The following is a 20347-nucleotide window of genomic DNA, read 5'->3' as shown; positions in this document are numbered from 1 at the left end:
CCCCTGCTTGCCCCAAAATTCCTCCCGCTCCCATTTTTCAGGAAGGAAAAGAGCCACCGCCTTCCTGGGAGAAGGTCTAAATTTGCTCCCCAAATTATTACGGTAAAACCGTGACTGGAGCCCGAGCGGACTGGGAGGCTGGGCGGCAGCGTGGCAGGAGGGGGAAACCTTGGTGGCAAAAATCACAAGCAGGCGGCAAGGAGCTGTCCCTGCAGCTCACGGGGAGTTTCGCACGGCCCTGTGCACTTTGGGCGCACCCCGGGACCGCTGCAAACTCGCCCGGCTGTGCCAGCACCCACGCGTGCCCGCTGGGTGCCTCGCTTGCAGCAAGCGGGGTGAGTTTGTGCCGGGGCCTGGTGCGCCCTTGGGGACGTGGGCGAGGAGGGGCTGAGCTCTCGCCCCGGCTCCCCCCGTGTAGTCCCAGAGGCAGCAACTGGTTGCTCTGGGTGCACACGGGTCGAGCCAGGCCCAGTGCCCAGCCCCGCTCAGGCAAAGTGCTGGGTAGCCAGGGATGCAGCCAGGGCTGAGCGCAGCTCTGGGCAGCGGCTGCTTTGGCTCACCTCCCAGTTCCTCTTGCAGGGGGTAGCTAGAGCCGAGCGAGCTGTGCCTCTGGGTCATGCAGGAGGAGGAAACCGTTCGAAAAAAAGTGCCTTTTCTCTAACATGGAGGGTTTTAAAAACTTGTTTTTTTCTCTTTTTTTAGAGAGCCTAAGGTTGGGTCCTAAAGTGCCCGGCCGTGTCGCTTTAACCCCGAGTACCCGTCGTGTCCAGTTTTAAAGCGCTGCAGCCGTTCGGTGGCGGGGACGCACGGTCTTGGCCCAGAGCCTGGCTTTGGCGTCTCCGGCGGGCGAGCGCGCCGAAGGTTTGCGGTCGCCAGTGCAGGCTGTGGGCTTGGCTGAGCCGCGGCCAGGCGGGCGCGGGACTCGCTGCCCCGTCCCATCCCCTTGTCCTCCCCACCCCAGACTCAGGGAGCTGCTCCGGGCTCTCCGGGCTCTCCGGGCTCTCCGGAGCAGCCCTGACCGGGTCCAGCCGGTGCTGTGGGGGGAACCCAGGGCTCTCGTGGGAGGCCCACAGGGTTGTCCAAAGCCCTCCTCCCCCGGCAGAGATATAAAGTGAAATGCTTCCCGACAGAGTTTTGGGGCAGATTGGTTGCTTTGCCCTCAGCCCTGACGCCCAATCTGCAGCCCAACATGGGATTTGCACCCTCCTGCCCCGCGCTCCCTGGACGGGAGCTGGGCTGAGCTGAATTAAAGCCACTCAGCCCCAACGGAGAGCATCTGCCTGGGGTGGGTCCCTGCCCACACCCCTCGATGCAGCCCAGTCGGGCGAGTGAGGAGCCCATGGAGGCACCCAGCTCCTGGGGGCCATCCTGGCCTTGTCTCGACACAGCTCGCCCCTGAAGATGGGTGACCGCTGCAAGAGCCCCGCTGCTCTTTCCCTGCCCTTTTTTTCCTGAGCGCTTTGAAAGCTTCAGTCCGGGGGGCACGATCCTGCCCACCCTCTCCCCGCTCCTGCCCCGAGCCCAGGCTCAGAGGTGCTCAAGTGGGTAGGGCAGACAGAGCAGCCCGTCCCCGCTCCGGCACCGACCGCCAGCGAGAGCAAAGGGGATGCGCGGTGTTGCCTCTCCATCCTGTACCACGCCCGGCGTGGCCACGCGTGCCCCGGGAGCTGTCGACAGCTGCCAGCGAGCCCCGGCCACCAGCGAGGACGCGCTCTTCTCTGCAGGCATCTGGTGCCCGCCTGCAGGGCTCTGATGAAGGAAGGAAGGAAGGAAGGAAGGAAGGAAGGAAGGAAGGAAGGAAGGAAGGAAGGACAGCAGGACAGCAGGGGGGAGAGGGATGAGCCGGGGGTGGCGCGGGCCGGGCTAGGGGCAGAGAGAGCCAGGGGCAGCGGGGAGGGGGGACGGTCTCTGCCGCCTTTCCCCTGTTGACCTGGGTCTGGGGCATTTCTCCGCAGAAGGAGCGGTTCGTCAAACTCCTTGACCAGCTGCACAACTCGCTGCGGATCGACCTCTCCATGTACCGGGTAAGGTGCCTGCGGTGCCTCAGTTTCCCCACCTGTTAACAAGGTCTCCAACAACAGGCGGCTGTTTTCTTCCCCCTCCGCTCGCCCCTGGGAGAGTTTTGTGTGCAACTCCCCTCTTTTCTTCCCCTTTGGCAGAACAACTTCCCTGCCAGCAGTCCCGAACGGCTGCAGGATCTCAAGTCCACGGTGGATTTGCTGACTAGCATCACCTTCTTTCGGATGAAGGTATTGCTGGGGCCCCACTCGCCCCGTCTCTGGTGGGGAGCCTGACCCTCGCTGGCCCCAGTTCCTTGCATCGGTGGGGTCGCGCTGGCCCGGTGGTAGCCCTGGGTGGCTGGCCGGGGCTGTGGCTCTGCCTCCAGCATTGCTCCCTCCCCGCACACCCAGGTCCAGGAGCTGCAGAGCCCTCCCCGAGCCAGCCAGGTGGTGAAGGACTGCGTGAAAGCCTGCCTCAACTCCACCTACGAGTACATCTTCAACAACTGTCACGAGCTGTACAGTCGCGAGTACCAGACGGACCCGGTGCGTGGGGCGGGGGGAGCTGGGACGCACTGGGATGCTGGGCGCTGCGGGGAGACCTTGCTGCGCCCCGCTGACCTTCCCCCTCCCCTGCCCTTCTGCTTTGCACGATGCTCCTGCTCCCTCTCCAGAGCGCTCAGCCCCATGCAGAATGAGCCCCAAGCCTTGGGCAGGGTTTGAGCCCCGCTGCTGCGGGGTTGAGTCTGGGGTCAGACAAGGGGGGGGGGCTGCGTGGGGGCCTCCAGGGTGTTCCCAGAGCCCTCCTGCCTCCTCGTTAGCCCCGCCATGAAATCGAGCCCCGTGGGTGGGGTGACCGGAGCCTCCGCTGTGTCCCCATCACTCCAGACTAAGAAAGGCGAGGTGCCCCCCGAGGAGCAGGGCCCCAGCATCAAAAACCTGGACTTCTGGTCCAAGCTCATCACCCTGATAGTCTCCATTATCGAGGAGGACAAGAACTCCTACACGCCCTGCCTGAACCAGTGAGTAGGTGCTGGGAAAGGGGACCCTGCTTCGCAGCCGGGGGGGATGCCCGCACGGGGGCAATGGTAGCTTTAGTCCTTTGGAAGTGGGTTGTAACGTCCATTCTACAGATGGGGAAACTGAGGCAGACGGGAGGTGTGGGGGGAACGTATCTCCAAGCGGAGGGCTGGTCCACCCCGTGTCCGCACTTTCCTCCCACCCCAGGTTCCCCCAGGAACTGAACGTGGGGAAGATCAGCGCCGAGGTGATGTGGAACCTCTTTGCTCAGGACATGAAGTACGCGATGGAGGGTGAGTCCCCCCCACGCCGCCCCGCGCTGGGTGGGGGAACCAGGCAGGAGCCGCGCTCTCCTCCCACCTCCCCTCTTCCCTGAGCAAACCCATTTCACCCCCTCATCAACACGATGCCTAAGTCCCACCCGAGAAGCACTTCCACCTTCACCCCATCACCCCGGCGTCCCCGGAGCTGCCCTTGGGGCAGCCGCCCCCCCCAGGTTTGGGGCTTGAAGCAACCCCTGTGCGCGCTCGCCTTCCCCGTGCAGAGCACGACAAGCACCGCCTGTGCAAGAGCGCGGACTACATGAACCTGCACTTCAAGGTGAAGTGGCTGTACAACGAGTATGTCACCGAGCTGCCCTCCTTCAAGAGCCGCGTGCCCGAGTACCCCGCGTGAGTGCAGCGCTTGGGGGCCGGGGAGGGGGTGCTTGCGCCCCGGGGGCCGGCTGGCCTCACCAGGGACAGGCCTCTCTTCCAGCTGGTTCGAGCCCTTCGTTATCCAGTGGCTGGATGAGAATGAAGAGGTGTCACGGGATTTCCTGCACGGAGCGCTGGAGCGGGACAAGAAGGATGGGGTATGAACGGGACTGTCAGCGGGCAGAGGAGCTGCAGCTGGGCGTGGGGCTTGTCCCTCGATGCCCAGTGTGTCCCCATCAGGGCCAAAATCTCCCCTCCCTGCCTCCTGCTGACACTGCTTTTCACTCCCCCAGTTCCAGCAGACGTCGGAGCACGCGCTCTTCTCTTGCTCCGTGGTGGATGTCTTCTCCCAGCTCAACCAGAGCTTTGAGATCATCAAGAAGCTCGAGTGCCCCGACCCCCAGATCGTCGGGCACTACATGCGACGGTTTGCCAAGGTGGGCAGCTGCCGGGGCGGGGGCCGCTGGGCCAGCAGCACCCCTGGGACCCCGGTCCCAGCCCTGGCCCCGGGCTGCTGGGCTCTCTCTGCCGCCCATCCAGCTGCGGGCAGCGGCACAGGGCACAGATTGCACCACCTTCAACAAGCGATGCTCAAGCGAACATGCCACAAACACACCCTGTGGCTCTCCCAGCTTTGCTAGCACAGGAGATTAGCTAATTAATGAGCTAATTGGTTAATTAATCTAGATTAATTAAATGCCACTGGCTCGCTGTAGTGTGGGGGGAGTTGCATGCAGGCTCAGTGGCTGGTGCCTTCACAGCTGTGCTGGTGATGGAGCTGCCCGCGGAGACCAGAGGTGCTGGATCTGGCTGCCAGCGGCTGTGCCTGTGCGGGTCCTGGTGCATCCGTGGGGCAGAGGGTCGGGGCGTCCCGGGGGTATCCAGGCGTTGGGTTATTTCACTGCTGTGGGACTCATGGCCTCCTTCTCTCCCTCCTTCCCTCCCTCCTTCTGCTGCTGCTGGCTGGGTGGGTCCCATCCCTCGTTTGGCTACAGACCATCAGCAATGTGCTACTCCAGTATGCCGAGATCATCTCCAAGGATTTTGCCTCGTACTGCTCCAAGGAGAAGGAGAAAGTGGTGATGTATCTCCCTTACTGCTTGCCACCTGCCTGGTGCTGCCAGGCAGGACTGTCCCCACACGGTGACCCCAGCCATCACCTCAGCTCCAGAGCTGGTCACCGTGACATGGGTCCTGCCCTCCGTCTCTGTCCGATGGCAGGCCCTGAAATGCTGCGGGGCAGGGCTCTGTGCCGCAACTGTTCTCGTGTCCCCCAGTGCAGGGTGGGAGGGACCTGGGGCGGTGGGCAGCTCTTCCAGCCACATTTGTTGGTGCTGACCCCCCTCTCCATCCCACCCCTCCAGCCCTGCATCCTGATGAACAACATCCAGCAGCTCCGCGTCCAGCTGGAGAAGATGTTCGAAGCCATGGGTGGGAAGGAGGTGCGTACCGGGGGTCTCAAGGAGGGAGCCCTGTGGAGGGGCTGGATCAGTCCCTTCTCCCCAGAGGCAGCTCCGCAGTGCTGGGAGCAGATCCCAGTTCCTCACCGCTCTATGGGATCACGCTGTCCCACCCCAAGGCACCCTGCTCTCCCACTATGTCGGAGGACGGATGGGCTTCACCCTGCCCAGGGGTGCGTTTGGGGTGCAGAGAACGCCCCAGGGCTGGGGCAGGGACCCTGACGACTTCTCCAACCTGTCCCTCCTCCAGCTGGACACAGAAGCCAGTGACATCCTCAAGGAACTGCAGGTGAAACTCAACAACGTCCTGGATGAGCTGAGCCGAGTCTTTGCCACCAGGTACACCCAGGCGAGAGGGTGTGGGCGGCGGGCCAAGGAGAGGTTTGGGGGTCCAGGAGCTGTGGCTGGGGCCAGGCTGGGGGCTCTGCTCGGGCAAGCGGGTCCTGGGTGTGGCCGTGGGGGATGCTGAGCTGCCTGGGCGTTGCGGTCTCCAGTTTCCAGCCGCACATCGAGGAGTGCGTGAAGCAGATGGGTGACATCCTGGGCCAGGTGAAGGGCACCGGCAACGTCCCCGCCAGCACCTGCAGCAGCGTTGCGCAGGATGCTGACAACGTCCTGCAGCCCATCATGGACCTCCTGGACAGCAAGTGAGTGTGGGGAGCAACAGGGACCCCCACCCTCCCCAGTGCTCCTGACCCGCCCCAGAAGTGTGGGGGACCTGCAAGGTCAGGGTGACCAGGCAAGGGGTGGCATCAGGGGTGCTGTGCCAGGAACTTCAGCCCTGTCCCCTCTCTGCAGCCTGACGCTCTTTGCCAAGATCTGCGAGAAGACGGTGCTGAAGCGGGTGCTGAAGGAGCTCTGGAAGCTGGTGATGAACACGATGGAGAAGACCATCGTCCTGCCCCCGCTCACTGACCAGACGGTGAGTGACAGGGAGGGGGACCAGGGATAGGGGACCCTGGAGCTGAGACGCAGGTGGCTGATTGGGGCCAGGGTGGGACATTGCTGGCCAGGTGCCCTCACTGGCAGCTGAGTCGGTGGGGACTTCGGTGGCCTCCCCAAACCTGCCCCCAGCTCATGGCCAGGGAAGGGATGGAGGAGAGAAAGGTCATCCTTGACCCAGGTGCCCGGTGCAGCCCAGCACCCTCTTGGGTGGCTTTGCCATCTCTGTTGTGGCACCAGGAGGGGCCACTGGTCCTTTCCTCTCCATCCTGCCCTCTGAGCTGGGGCAGTGTCCCGTGCCGTGCACGTCAGCACCGGCTGTGGGTGCAGCCCCTGTGCCGTGAGGTGAATAAGGAGGCTCTCCGAGCCCGGGGAGCCGCTGCACGTCGGCCTTGCTGTGGGGCTGGGGCTGCCTGGGGAGCAGGGACTGGCTTCATGGGGATGGGGGTGATGTGGGGATGGGGGACGTGTCCCTGTAGCAGGGCTGAACTCTTCCGTACTCACGGGCTGGACAGGCTCTAGGGGAGCAGAGCAAAGCCCAGGGAATGGTCCCTCCTCAGAGGGAGGCTGCCTACAGGCTTTGAGGCTTCGTATCGCATCGCTGTGTCTCTGTCCTCCTCGCACGTACCCAGGCACCCCAAAGCTTCCCGGGGTGGCTGTTCCCTGGGGGTCAGGCAGGGAAGGGTGACGCCAAGGGCTCTGAGCCAGCCACATATCTGTCCCTGTCACTCTTGGTGGCTTTTGTCACTGTCACAAAGCTGGGCTCAGGCTCTTACGTGGAGTCCCTGGAGCCACTGGCCGCTGTGTCACCTTCCTGGGGCTGTGGGCCTCCTCGTGCTGTGTCTGTAAGGGACAGCGCATTGGTGACCTGTCAGCCCTCAGTGGTGCCACCTCACTGGCACCTTGTCACAGCCCAGAGCCCGGCTCAGGTCAGCCCCGCATCGCTCCCGGCCGGGCTCGCACACCCTTGGCCAAAGGTGGCCAAATCTGGCAGGAACGCTGGTGTCACTGGGAGACAGTTGCCATCCCGGTCCCTATCTCTGTCCCTTCCCAGCCATGTGTGGCTATGCCATGTTCTGGGGGCAGCGAGCCCTGTGCCAAGGGCAGAGGAGGTGGCATGGACATGTGGACCTGTTGGGGGATTTTCCTGAGGGGAGGCAGTCCTTGGAGGGGGCCGTGCTGGCGCTGGCCCCTACGGCAGGGGACAGCCCACCCAGGGTGGCTCTGGGCTCCAGCCTGGGGGTGGCTGGGCTGGTTGGTGGCGTGGGGCTGTGCCTCAGAGCCAAATGTCGAGTGGGGTCCCCCAGCTCCCTGGAGCTGAGTCCCCCTGGGGCCGAGCCCCCTGCCACGGTGAGGAAGGACTGGGCAGGCTGGGATGGGGCCGCTTTGGGGCTGTGGAGACCTGCGGTGCCGGTGGCAGGGCATCGATGCCGAGCGCTGTGGCACGTCAGATGGGGGACACCCCGGCTCTGCCGTCCCTCCTGGCTGGCGGGGGCGGAGGGGCGGCCGGGGCTGGTACCCAGCCGTGGGGCAGCTGGGGCTGGGGAGGATGGAGGAGGGGGCCGACACTCACGTCACGGTTGTTCTCTCCAATTGCTCCGCTCGCCTTTCAATGGCAGATGATTGTAAGTACGGCAGCTCCCTGTCTGTCTGTCTGTCCGCTGTGTGTCGGTCCTGGCCTCGCCGGTTTTTGTCTTGTGTGGCTGCCCGCGCCCTGCCCACGCCCTCCTCCGGCTCCCGACTTGGTCCACCTCCGCGGTCCCCATCCTCGTCCTGCCCGCTTGGCGCTGGCTCCTGGCGGGCGCTTGCCCGCGGCCCCAGCTGGGTTGGGGGGGTGGAAAGGTCCTGGACAGATTCGCGGTGCCTGGATGCCGGGAGGTGCAAGGGTTGGTGATGGCGTGGGAGGGGGCGGCGATGAGGCAGTGCCATGTAATCGGGGACAGCCAAACCCGGACTGATCCCATCTTCTTGCTCTGTGCTGAGGGTGAGAGGCCACTGGAGGCACGAGCAGGAGGAGCGGCGTGTGCCTGGCCGTCAGGGCTGCTCTTCCTGACCCCTGTGCCTCAGTTTCCCCTTGAGGCCCTGGCTGGGCTGTGGCTACGGTGGGGCTGACGGCCGAGGCTGCCCCTGCCTGCGGAGAGGAGCATCGCACTGGGACGTGACCGTCCCTGGCCCGGTTGCTCGGTAGTGGGGCAGGTTGCTGGCACGAGTTGTGAGACTTTTTCCTTGGTCAGGATACGGCCCTGGGAGCCCCTGGGTTCCCTTCTCGGCATCGCTGCTGGGTCCCTGCACGGCTTTGACTGGGCAGTTTCCTTTTGTCCTCTTCTGCTCAGCCTGTGGCCATGGGCTTATGCCCCGCGGGGCAAGGGAAGAGCCACATCCACCCCCAATCCTGCCCCCGCCCCTGCTTTGACCGCAGGCACCTTTGCAAGGAGGAGCAGCGGTGCGGGTGCCGGTGGTTGGGTGCTGGGTGCCAGTCCCTGTGGGGACAAACACCCGTCCCATGTCCCCAACACCTTTTAGTTCCAACAGCAGCATTTGGAGAGACCCTGGGGCTGAGCCTCCCCTCGGACCTCACGGGGACCCCGTGTCTCAGCCTGGCTGAGGCTGCTGGGAGCCTGGGGTGGTGTCGGCTCTGTGGGGTACAAGGTCCTCTTGTTCCCCCATCACCCCGTGCCTCAGTTTCCCTCCAGGGCAAGAAACCCTCCCGGCTGCCCCGCTTGGCCCTACCTCTGCTGCTCGTCCCTCCCGCAGGCCCCCGCCAGCCGACCCCCCCGCTACCCCCTCCGGACTCGGGTGTGCCCCAGCCCCACCCAAGGGGCCGGTTAGGAAGCCCCGACACGGCACCGCTGCCCCATTTTATGCCGTTTCTCTTGCCGCCGCTGGGCCTGGCTCGGTGGGGGGCTGTCGCTAGGCCCAGCGCTGCGTGGGCAGAACTCGGTGTGCAAAACCCAGGTAGAGCTGCCCCCACCCCCCTCCCTCCCCAGCACTGGGAGCATCTGCCAGGGCTGGAGGGGACGTGGGGACACCAGAGGCTGCCCTACACAGTGCCAGCTGGCTCCTGCCTCCCTATATCCCAGCATGGACCAGTCCCCCACGGGCTCAGCGTCCCTGTATCCCAGCAGGGACCAGCTACCCAGTGTGGGGACCAGTTCCCCATCAGTGCAACATCCTGCATTCCAGTGGGGACCAGTTGGCCCAGCATCCCAAAGACACCAGTCCCTCACTGACCCAGCATCCCTCTGGGGACCAGTGCCGCTAACCCAGTATCCCAGTGGGGACCAGTCCCCCATCGGCCCTGGCTGTCCTTTAGGAGCTCAGCGGTGTCTTTGCCGCCAGCTTGCGGCCACCCCATGTGCCCAGTCTTGCCCTGCACCCCGTGTCCCGTCCCGCGCTGTCCCCCCGCCCCACCGCTCACCCTCTGACGTTGCTTCTACAGGGCACGCTCTTGAGAAAACATGGCAAGGGGACAGAGAAGGTAAATAGCTGTGGGCTCCATGTGTGTCCTCGCCCTGCGGCCACGCTCATGGGCCCACACCCGCCTGCTGTGGAGGTCCAGGCTTGTCCGTGCTTCCTCTGTCGTGCTGTCTGGATGTGCCATTGCCTGCGTGGCGTGTTGTCGTGTTGAGGTGTGCCGTGTTGTCCGGGACGTGCTGCCTGTGTGCAGGATGGGGGCAGTGACGTGTCTCTGTGTGTCGCCCGGGGTAGGGAGCGGGTGTTGTGTCGTGTTTAGCCCTCGTGAGTGGGTGTGCGGGGCGTTACCCATCCCCAGGCAGGCACAGGGCACGCTGCCCCACGGCGCTCAGCACCCCTCCAGGTGCCTGGCTGGGACAGCGTGGGGATGGGGTCCCCAGGCACGGGAGATCCCGGGCACAAACCCGTCCCACCGCTGGGGGCTCAGGAAGAGGTGACCCCCGGGATGCTGGGCTATGCTGGGGACGTGCAGGTCACACTGGGGGCCATGGGGCTGCTGAGATCCCCTGGACCTCTGAGCCTGCTCCCCCCTGATGCTTGGGGGGGCCTCAGCAAGGCTCGCTGAGCCCCAAAACTTGCCAAAGGGCTTTCTCCAGGCACACGGGCTCTCCTTCTGTCGGGGTGCTCCCCACCGCTGGGCTGGGGCCCCAGCACAGCCCTCCAGGCTGCCTGCTCCCCAAACCCGGCTCTCGGGAAGAGCCATGCCGGCATCCATCTGGGCAATGCCCGCGGCTCGCCCCAGCTCCCCCTCCTCTCGCAGGGGACGCTGCCCCGTTTGCTGAGCGTGGTGGGCGAGCTGCTTTCCTCCACCAACCCCACACAAGGTGGGGAGCAAGCCTGCCCCCGCTCAGGAAGAGACCTGGCACGCTCATCACAGGTTCACCAGCAAGTGCACAGGGCTGAGCCTTTGCAGGTGTGAACTGGTGCCGAACCAGTGGCACCAGTAGAGAACTGAGCACAGCCAGAGGAGAGTACAGGGCCAGAGCCCACAGGGCCGGGGGATGTGGGGGGCCCGGACCCGCGGCTGGCCGCTGCTGGGGCCACCAGTAACTGTCCCTTGCTGTTCTCTTCCAGAGCAGGGTGAAGCTGCCCAGTCACACTGAAGTAAGGACATGGCTCTTCTGTTCCCCACTTGGCTCTGGTCCCTCCTCTCGCCTCCTCCCCGTCCCGTGTTCTGTGTGCTGTGGGGTGGGGGGGTCCCAGCTCAGTACAGTGTCCCGTCGTGCTCTGTTTGGGTGACACCAGTGTCCCCAGCTCCCAGCCTGTTCAGTGACTGGGGGAGACGGGGACAGCAAGGGAAGGATTAATGGGACAGAACTTGGGGGGGGGGGGGGGGGGGGGGCAAAGGGTTAATGGGGGGGTACAGAATGAGGACATGGAGGGGGGCAGACCCCTGCCGAAGGTAATGGTTAGTGGGATAGATGCTGGGGTTTCTCATTGCTGGGAAGGACTGGAGCTACTGGTGCCGGGAGGGGGAAGGAGTTGGGAATCGCTGGCTCTGCCCCGCTGGGCCCCAGTTTACCCAGTTGCATGTTGCACACTGGAGGGCTTGAGAAGGGGAGCTTGCACTCAGCCCAGTGAGCGGGGGCCAGAGCAGGGAGGTGAGCGGGATCTGCCCGTGCCGTGGGGCTGCATCCCCAGGAGCCATGCCCGTGGGCCCCAGGGAACGCCTTCGTGGCCCCTGCCCGTGGGGGTGGCACGGCACAGGGCAGGCGAAGGCGGCCAGGGGCTCCCACCTGCGGTGTTCCCTGGGGTGCAAAGGGGCCGGGAACCTCCCTGGGGCTGGGACAGGGCAGGGCTCCGGGTGGCAGGGGGGTGTTTGGCTTGGCTGCCAGCGCCACGGGGTACAGGGGGACCGTGCCGCATCCTCCCCGTGCCCGCTGTCCCCCTCCACTTGCTCTCTGCTCCCCCTGCCCCGATGTCGTACGATTGTCCGTGCGGTGCCAGTGATGTGCCGCGCTGGGCTCTGTTGTATGCAGAAGCAGGTGCTTGGGCACCACAGGGAGCAGGATGGGACCCTTGGGCCAAGTGAGGTCCCTGATGCCAGGGTGATATCCTGTCCTGGGGTCCCCAAGCCCCCAGCCACATACCTGTGCTGAGAACCCAGGGGCTGGGACGGGGGCTGCACCAGCTCCCCGCACCCGCATCGCCAGGCCTGGCGTGGCCGGTGGCCCTGGGGGTCTCCGAGGAGCACCCCTCTGACCCCCTGCAGTCTGGGGGGGCTGGGGGAGCCCCTGGAGCTGCAGCAAGCTCCTGGCACCGTGTGCCCAGCCTGGCCGTGGTTCCCCCAGCCCGGCCGCTCACTGGGGCCGTTCCTGTCTCTTTGCTCTCTGCAGGGCACGCAGATGATTTTCAATGCAGCCAAGGAACTGGGGCAGCTCTCCAAGCTGAAGGTGAGGGCTGGGAGGCTGGGCTGGGGGGGCCGGGTGGTCTGAGCTCCTCTGTGCCAGGGTGGGTGGCACTACGCGGGCTGGCACTGCACCGCTGCAAGGACCCCACCAGTGTTCGTTTGCTGGCACCGCTGGGGCGAGGGCAGCGGGCCCCGGTCCCATGCTGAAAGCAGGATTTGTGCCCTGCAGGACCACATGGTGCGGGAGGAAGCCAAGAGCCTGACCCCAAAGCAATGTGCAGTGGTGGAGCTGGCGCTGGACACCATCAAGGTGAGGGTACTTTGGGGTATGAAGGGGTGCCCCTGGGGCAGCACCGGGGGGGGCTCCAGCTGCTGAGCACCCTGCGGCCGTCTTCCCCCTCCAGCAATACTTCCATGCCGGCGGTGTGGGGCTGAAGAAGACATTCCTGGAGAAGAGCCCCGACCTGCAGTCGCTGCGCTACGCCCTGTCTCTCTACACCCAGGCCACCGACCTCCTCATCAAAACCTTTGTGCAGACCCAGTCTTCGCAGGGTAGGATGCACTGCCCTGGCCCCCACCCGGGCCCCCTATCCCCACACATGGGCTCGGCTGCCCCACGGCCAGGGTCCCACTCTGCCTCCGTCCTGGTGGGGTTGGGGGTCCCAGCCAGGCTCACGGAGGGGTGGGAGGGAAGGGAAGGGCTTTTTCCTCCCATGGTTTGCAGGTGAAGATGGGCCATGGGTGCCCAGAGGCAGCTTGGCACCCCCAGGTTCCCCACCAGCAAGAAGAGCGTGTCCCCAGTGCCAGGGCATGGCTGGGCTGGCACAGAAATGGGGCCTGTGGATGGGGGAGAAGGTCACCCTCTGGCCACGTGTCACAGCGTTTGTCCCCTCCCGCTGGCCTCTGTCACCCAGCACAGACACCTCTGGTCCAGTGCTGCCTTGGAGCTGCCGGTCTCGGCCAGCCTGGCCAGGGCTCAGACCTCTCGCAGGATCGGCTGGATCGGGACGCTGTGCCAGGGCCTGTCCTGGGCGTGCTGGGTGCCCCACATACCCCGTGATCTGGGATCTGTCCAGGGTGCCGGGTGCCTCTCCGGCACCGTCCCGTCCCAGAGCCATGTGGTACAGGGTGCTGGGCACCCTCCGGGGCAGGACCACCCCTCGGCTCCAAATGCTGCCCTTTATTTTGTCCCTTAGCTGCTCAAGGAGGGGACAGAGATGCTCGGTGGCGGCCATGGGCCATCGCATAGTGCCCCAGCCAGGCTTGTCTGCGTCCTCGGGGAATGGGACATTTGCTGTCTGTGCATCTCCTGCAAGGGACGTCTGTCCTGTCTGTGCCTCCTGTGCCAGCCATGTTGGGGGCGTGGGGTTGGGTACGGTGGGTGCCGGCACCCCTGGGTGCAATCTGGCCCCAGGACCCCCTGGGCTCAGAGCTGGGTGGTGCCCGGCACTCCCGCGTCGCTGCAGTGTTGTCCGGATGCTCGGCCGTCCGTCTGTCTGCGAGATCTGATCTCTCTTTCTCTCTCTTTGTTTTCTCCCCCCTCTTTCACTGTTCCCGTCCCCCACGCACGTCGTCTCCTTCCTCCTCTCTTCGTCTACTCTGTGCTGTGTCTCTGTCTCTTTCTCTCTCCTTCCCACTAGTTCATGGTGGGAAAGGTATTAGGTTTACCCTTAGTGAAGAAATTTATCCTGAGAAGGGTACGTGTGCTGCTCACCCGCCCCTGCACCTGCCTGCCGCCGCCGGCCTGGGCTAGTAACAGTCCCGGCACTGCGGGCCGGGGTGGCCAGGAGCCCCGTCCCAGCACCGCCGGCCTTGGGGACCCCTAGCGTGGGCAGAGCTGGAGCCCTCTGCCCGCAGACTCGCACTCCCAGGGCTGCTTTGGGCTGAATTTGGAGGAACTCAGCCATATTGACCACCTCCCCAGACCAGGCTGGGGGGCTGTGCCCCATGGGGATAGGGGTGCCCCCCTTCACTTGCAAGCTCTGGGCACCCTGCATCGTCCCCAGTGCTGCTGCCTGGGGGTGGGCACCTGCCACCACCTCCCTGCCAGGCAGGGAGTCGTCCCCTTGGGACACGTGGCCCCAGGGGAGGCCATGACCCTGTCCATGTCCCCCTCTCATCCACCCTGCTGCCAGAAGGACCATTACTAGCCTTGCTCCGGCGAGCTCCGTCCGCCTGCCCCGGGGCGTCAGGAATGAGCCCAGCTCCACGGGCCCCGCTTGGCCTCCATCGCACCCTGCCGGAGGGGCCGGGACCGCACCCCATGCTTGGCCTCCTGTACCCAGACACCCCCTCCTCGCCCGCCATCGCCTCCATTTCGGCTCAGCATGCGGCGCTGCCCGGGTGGCGGGTGCCTGGGGGGATGGGGCGCCGGGGGTGGGGCGGAGGATGAAGGTGGATGGAGAGGAGCGTGTGCCATCACCAGCCTCCCCCCCCGGCCTGGCACCCTCGTGCTGGGGGCCATGCAGTGACACATGGCGATGTGTCCTCCTTCGCACTGTTATTTCCACCGTGGGAGCTTGCTGCTGAGCTCGGTTTGATCTCCTTGGCCCCGTCTGACCCACGGAGCCTGTCCCTCTGCCTTGCACCCCCTCCTTCACCTACGGGTGCATGCACGGCTCTGGGGGGAGAGGGGGTGGGCTGGGCTGTTGGTCGCAGGTCACCCGAGTTCCCCGGGCTCGGGGACCCCCAGGGCTTGATGTGGTCCCTGAGATGGAGGGGATACAAGAGGGGACACAAGAGGGGACAGGTCAGCCCCAAGCCCCTGGCAGGGCCCCGGCTGCCCTGTGGCACAAGGGCCGGATCGGGTCCCTCCTGCCCAGCGCTATGCCCGTGCTCATAGCCATGCACGGAGCACCGACACCCACTCCGTGCCCGTGGTGGGGGGAAGCTGGGCCACTTGTCCCCCGCACCATCCCACCCAGGCACCTCAGCCCCTGCCTGGGCAAGGGGGGCTCACCAGGCCCTGCCGATGTGGGGTGGGTCGGCCGACATCCAGCCTGGTGCTGGGGATGTCCCGCCATGCCCCAGCCCAGCCTGGTGCCAGCCCCAGCCGCCCTCGATGGTTGCTGCACCCATGCTGCGGGTGCAGAACTCTTTGGCAGAGGCCACTTTGGGCCAAATCCTACTGCCCACCCCCTCCCGCCCTGTGGCGGGTGACCTGCCTCCTCCAGTGGGGTTGGTGGCGGGCAGGGGACGTCAAGGACAACAGGGGGAATGGGCACTCATGTCTCCTTCCTTTGCCATGCAGGCTCCGGTGTGGATGACCCTGTCGGGGAGGTGTCCATCCACGTGGAGCTCTTCACCCACCCCGGCACCGGCGAACACAAAGTCACCGTCAAAGGTGGGTTCTGCTGGCTGGGGTGCCAGGGGGTGGCCGGTGGCAGCGCCCCGGGAGCCTCACGTGCCCCCTCCTTGCAGTGGTGGCTGCGAACGACCTCAAGTGGCAGACGTCGGGCATCTTCCGACCCTTCATCGAGGTCAACATCATCGGGCCCCACCTCAGCGACAAGAAGAGGAAGTTCGCCACCAAATCCAAGAACAACAGCTGGGCCCCCAAGTACAACGAGAGCTTCCAGTTGTGAGTGGCACCGCGGGGCCGGGGATGTGGGGCCGAGCCGGGGGATGTGTCCCCACGACGGGGGGACCCCCTCCTCCTAGGGTCTGCCAGTGAGTTTACTCATCCCCCAGGGGGTGGTTTAGATGTTTTCTCACTGGTAAAAGCAGGGATTGGGCAAAAAAACCCCAAAAGGCTTTTTTAGGGGCAGTGGGGAGGCAGCACCCGTATAGGGTGCTGTCGCAGAGCTGGGGGGCCTGGGAGTGTGACCCCCCTATGCCAACGCTGCCCATCCCTACCCCCCTGCAGCACACTGGGGATGGAGACAGGCCCCGAGTGCTACGAGCTGCAGGTGTGCGTGAAGGATTACTGCTTCGCCCGGGAGGACCGGACGGTGGGCATCGCTGTCCTGCAGCTCCGTGATATCCTGCAGAGACCCGGCTGCGCCTGCTGGCTGCCCCTGGGCCGCCGCATCCACATGGATGACACTGGCCTCACCGTCCTCCGCATCCTCTCCCAACGCAACAACGATGAGGTGGCCAAGGAGTTCGTCAAGCTCAAGTCGGACACACGCTCAGCCGAGGAGGGCAGCAGTTAAACCCCTTCCACCCCCCAGCCCTCTCCCCCCACTCCTCGCCCCTTTTCTACAGCATCCTCCAGCCATGTATAAGCCATAAGAGCAGCCACAAGAGGAGGCTCCTTCCCAGCCCTGGTGTGGGTGAGGGGGGGAAGTGGCTGCAGTGACAGACCCCCGCCCCATCCCTCCCTTGGCCAGACTGGCTGGGTGACAGCGGTGCAGAGCACGGCCATGCCCCCATCCCACCCCCATGGGAAGGTGCTGGGGCTGGCGGGGCTGCGGGGAAGGGCTGGAGCCCAGACTGGGTGATGGGACAGATCTGCCCCTTCCCAGTCTGTCTGGGATGGAGGAGCCCCAATGGCCCATCCCTGACCCCACCCAGCCCCAAACCTCATTGAGCGACACAAGGAAAAGGCTGGGGGTGGGTGGGTAGGGGATGGTGTCTCATCCCCCCCGGGGGTGTTGGTGAGTGGCTGGCACAACACGATGGCCCCTTGTCCCCGTCCCTCGAGCATCATGGGGTGCCCTGAGGGACGGAGAGGCTCCCACCCGTTGAGCACCCTGTACATATGTAAATAGCTGTACATACACGGGGCAGCCGGATGACACGGCTGTGTCCTGCACCAGGAAGGGCTATTTGGGCTGTTGGGTCGGCGGGCGCAGCCCCCGCATGCCCCGCACAGGGTCCCCTCCCTGGCTGGCAGCGGCATCACCGGGGCCGGGAGCGGCAGGGAGCAGCCCCCGGCCCCTATCCTGTCTTCCCTGCCTTGCCGCCACTGTGGGCTGCCCCACTGCTGCGCCCGGGGTGCCGGGGCTTGGGGGTGAGGGCTGGGGGCACTGGAGCAGAGGGACCCGTCTCCCTTTGCTCTGGCTAGTGGGGACCAACCATCCCTGTGCAGTGCAGCAGCGCCCATTGGACCTCCTTGGCGCAAGCAAGACCCTTCCTACCCCAACCCAGAGGCCCCCTCCGCCCCCGCCAGTTTCCCATTAACCACCATTTCTGCGTGATCAGTGGTGTGCGTGTCTTGTGCGAGTGCCCGGGAGGCCAGGGTGCGCGGGGTCGGGGATGGCCACCCCAGCTGGCCAGCTTGCCCTAAGTACCGGGGAAGACAGAGGCCTGATGACCCCACAAGTCAATATACCTCTCTCAGCCCCCCTCCCCATCCCAAAACAGGGTACGCCGACTGGCCCCCATGGTCCTTTTTCTATAGGGTTTGCCTGGGACCAAAGGGTTTAGCTTTCCTCTCTCGTTTCTGTTCAATGTTTACACCCCTTTTCTAACCGCTGCTCCCGCACGGCCAGGCTGGGGCTCAGCCCTGCACCACCCGCCCGCGGTGCCCCCGGCCCCGTGCCCCCTCCCCAAACTGTCCTGTTCGGCATGTGATTGAACTGACCAATTCTGCTCCTGTAGCACACGTGTCACCGATGCCTGTGTGTCTGTACCACCCCGTGCGGCACCGCCGGCGGCGGCTACCATGGATGCATGACAGTGAGATGTTTTGCACTATTTTGAATTTTTTGGGCTCTGTAAAAATATTTTATTATAACTGACATTAAAAAGCACACCCTTCACTGCGGCTACTGTGGGAGTGTGGGAGGGCGGGCGGGCACCCAGGGGCTTTTCATCCCCACTCCCACCCCAGTGCAGCACTTGCACCTTCAAGGTTAACACCAAGGACAAATAGCCCAGGGACGCTGCCGCAACGCTGTCTGCGCTCAGCCTCCCCCTGGGGCTGCTCTTTGCTGCACCCACCCTTTGCAAAGCCAAGAGCTTCAGGACAGGGGTTAAATGGATCTGGGACAGACCTGTCTGAGAAGCGACACTGTTCTCAACCGCCGTGCTGCACACTCCCAGGCATGGGAGCGATTAGAGACTGCCAACACGGCTTCACCGAGGGCAGACCCATGCCTCGCTGATCTAGTGGCCTTCCACAACGGAGTGGCTCCATCAGCGGACAGGGGAAGAGCTATGGAGATCATCTAACTGGGCTTCTGTAAGGCTTTTGATGCAGTCCCTGATGATTCTGCCACTAAATTGGAGTGATATGGATTTGATGAACGTGGGGCCCTGATGCCCTACAGAGAGACCTGGGGCTTTTGCCGGCCTTTTGCTGGGGCCTGGGCAGGGTCCTGCTTCTCCCCAGAGAGCCCCGGGGCTTTCGCTGGGCTTTGCTGGGTTCTGGCTGGGACCCTACAGAGAGCACTGGGGCCTTTGCCGGGCTTTGCCGGGACCCGGGCAGTGCCCTGCCGCCCGTTAAAGAGCCCCAGAGCCATCACCAGGCTTTGCCCTAAGCCTCAAGGGCGCCTGCTGCCTTCCAGGGCTTTTGCCAGACTTTGCCAGTGCCGTAGCGGAGCCTTGCTTCTCCCCAGCGGTCCCCAGGTCCTTTGCCAGGCTTCGCAGGCACCCGGGCAGGGCCCTGCTGCCCTCCAGCGAGCCCCGGGGCCGCTGCCGGGCTTTGCTAGAATCATGGAGTCATAGACTGGTTTGGGTTGGAAGGGATCGTTAAAGATCATCGAGTCCTGGCTACTGGAAGCTCTTGTCTTTTCCCAGTGATCGCTGATGGATACCTTGAGGTTTTCTGGGTTAACGCAGCACCGTCCCAGCACCTAGGGCTCCAGCACCGCGGTGGCCAGGACTGCAAGCTGTTGGAGGCAGGGGTGAGGGACTACAGCACCCAGCCTTCCCTGGGGGGGATGAGGGACTACATCTCCCAGCATGCCACTGGGGGTTGGGGGCAGGGAGGCAGGAAAGACTACAGCTCCCAGCATGCTGGGGGCATGCGTGGGGGACGGCCTATAGCTCCCAGCATGCTGCGGGGGGAGGTGGTGTGGGAACACCACACAGGAATGGCCAGGACTGAAAGCTGTTGGTGGCCCTCACCTTCCCTTGGTAGCCCCTTCAAAGCCCACCAGCACTGGGGCTCTGCGCTTGCTCTGCCACCCAACCCTCCCTTAATCCTCACCCTAGCCGGAGCCCAGGTCCAACATGGACACCCACCACCTAGGAGAAACACCCAGAAGCAACCAGGACTGAAAGCTATTAGTGGTCTTCAGGAAAAGGAGGAGGATGATGACAATGACAAGGAGGCAGGAGGAAAAAGAAGGCTGGTAGAAAGATGGTAATAAGAAGAAACAGCAGGAGAAGGCAATAGCAAGACAGGAGGGTGCACAACGAAGAGAAGGAAGATGAGGCAAGAGCAGGTCACAGGGAGAGGAGGAGGTAACAAGAGGAGGATGAGGCGCAGGCAACAGCAAGCACTAGGAGGTTAAAGGAGGAAGAAGAGGAGGAGAAGGCAATGGGAGGCAACAGGAGGAGAAGGAAGAGGAAAAGGAGATGGAGGGGAAGGAGGAAGAGGAGGCAAAAGAAGAACGGGGGTAACAGGAGGAGGAGAAAGCAACAGGGGGTAACAGGAGGAGGAGGCAAAAGGAGGCAACAGGAGGAGGCAGAGGGGGAAACAGGAGACAACAGGAGGAGGAGGAAAAAACAACACAAGGTAACAGGAGGCAAGAAGAGGCAAATGGAGGTAACGGAAGGAAGAGAAAGACAAGGAACATAAAGAACAGGAAGAGGAGTAGGAGCAACATACGCAACAGGAGGAGGCAACAGGGGAAGGAGGAAACGAGGCAACAGGAGAAAACAGAAGGAAACATGAAGAGGAGGAGATGGAGGCAACAAAAGGCAACAGAAGGAGGAGGACCAGGAGGAAAAAGGAGGCAACAGGAGGAGGAGGAGACAAGAAAAGGAAACCTGAGTCAACAGGAAGAGTAGGAGGAGGCAACAGGAGGTAACAGGAGGAGGAAGAGGAGGAGCAAGGAACAGCAGGCAACAGAGGTTACAGAAGGAGGAGGAGGAAGAGAAGGATGAGGAGGAGAAGAAAGAGGAAGAATAGATGGAGGACGGAGAAGACTGGGGGAGGAAGAACTGGAGGAGGAAGATCAGGAAGTTTAAAAGGAGAATGGGGAGGACAAGGATGAACAGGAGGAGGAGAATGAGAAAGAAAAAAAAGGAAGAGAACAGAGGAGGAGGAATAAGAGAAAGAAGAGAGGAAGATGAAAAAAACAGAAGAATAGGAGAATGAGAACAAAGAACAGGAGAAGGAGGAGGAAGAACAGGAGAAAGAGGAGGAGCAAGAGGAACAGCAGGAAGAGGAAGAGGAAGGAAGAATAAGTGCAGGAGAAGGCAAAAAACAGGAGCAGGAACTTTAGGAACAAGAGGAAAAACAGGAAAAAGGAGGGGAAGGAACAGGTGAAACAGGAGGAAGATGAACATGAA

General features: G+C 63.7%; 1 protein-coding gene across 1 annotated transcript in view; it reads left to right on the top strand.

Annotated features, from left to right (window-relative positions):
* UNC13A (unc-13 homolog A) overlaps positions 1 to 16095 on the top strand; it is a gene marked incomplete at both ends in the record, with an annotated part of 35674 nt that extends 19579 nt beyond the window's left edge. Inside the window, 22 exons of the mRNA XM_082331138.1 lie at positions 1956 to 2024; positions 2160 to 2249; positions 2412 to 2546; positions 2889 to 3022; positions 3228 to 3313; positions 3565 to 3691; positions 3777 to 3873; positions 4009 to 4152; positions 4711 to 4794; positions 5080 to 5157; positions 5426 to 5514; positions 5670 to 5822; positions 5974 to 6097; positions 9557 to 9595; positions 10666 to 10695; positions 11928 to 11984; positions 12171 to 12251; positions 12346 to 12493; positions 13582 to 13638; positions 15192 to 15284; positions 15362 to 15521; positions 15807 to 16095. Coding sequence (XP_082187264.1) covers positions 1956 to 2024; positions 2160 to 2249; positions 2412 to 2546; positions 2889 to 3022; positions 3228 to 3313; positions 3565 to 3691; positions 3777 to 3873; positions 4009 to 4152; positions 4711 to 4794; positions 5080 to 5157; positions 5426 to 5514; positions 5670 to 5822; positions 5974 to 6097; positions 9557 to 9595; positions 10666 to 10695; positions 11928 to 11984; positions 12171 to 12251; positions 12346 to 12493; positions 13582 to 13638; positions 15192 to 15284; positions 15362 to 15521; positions 15807 to 16095 — 2364 coding nt within the window. The remainder of the gene's footprint in view (positions 1 to 1955; positions 2025 to 2159; positions 2250 to 2411; positions 2547 to 2888; positions 3023 to 3227; positions 3314 to 3564; positions 3692 to 3776; positions 3874 to 4008; positions 4153 to 4710; positions 4795 to 5079; positions 5158 to 5425; positions 5515 to 5669; positions 5823 to 5973; positions 6098 to 9556; positions 9596 to 10665; positions 10696 to 11927; positions 11985 to 12170; positions 12252 to 12345; positions 12494 to 13581; positions 13639 to 15191; positions 15285 to 15361; positions 15522 to 15806) is intronic.
* Between the last annotated feature and the right edge of the window lie 4252 nt (positions 16096 to 20347).

This window comes from Platalea leucorodia (assembly GCF_965183815.1).
Source record: "Platalea leucorodia genome assembly, chromosome: 21".
Taxonomy (NCBI): Eukaryota; Metazoa; Chordata; class Aves; order Pelecaniformes; family Threskiornithidae; genus Platalea; species Platalea leucorodia.
This window is presented reverse-complemented; position numbering and strand designations above follow the sequence as displayed.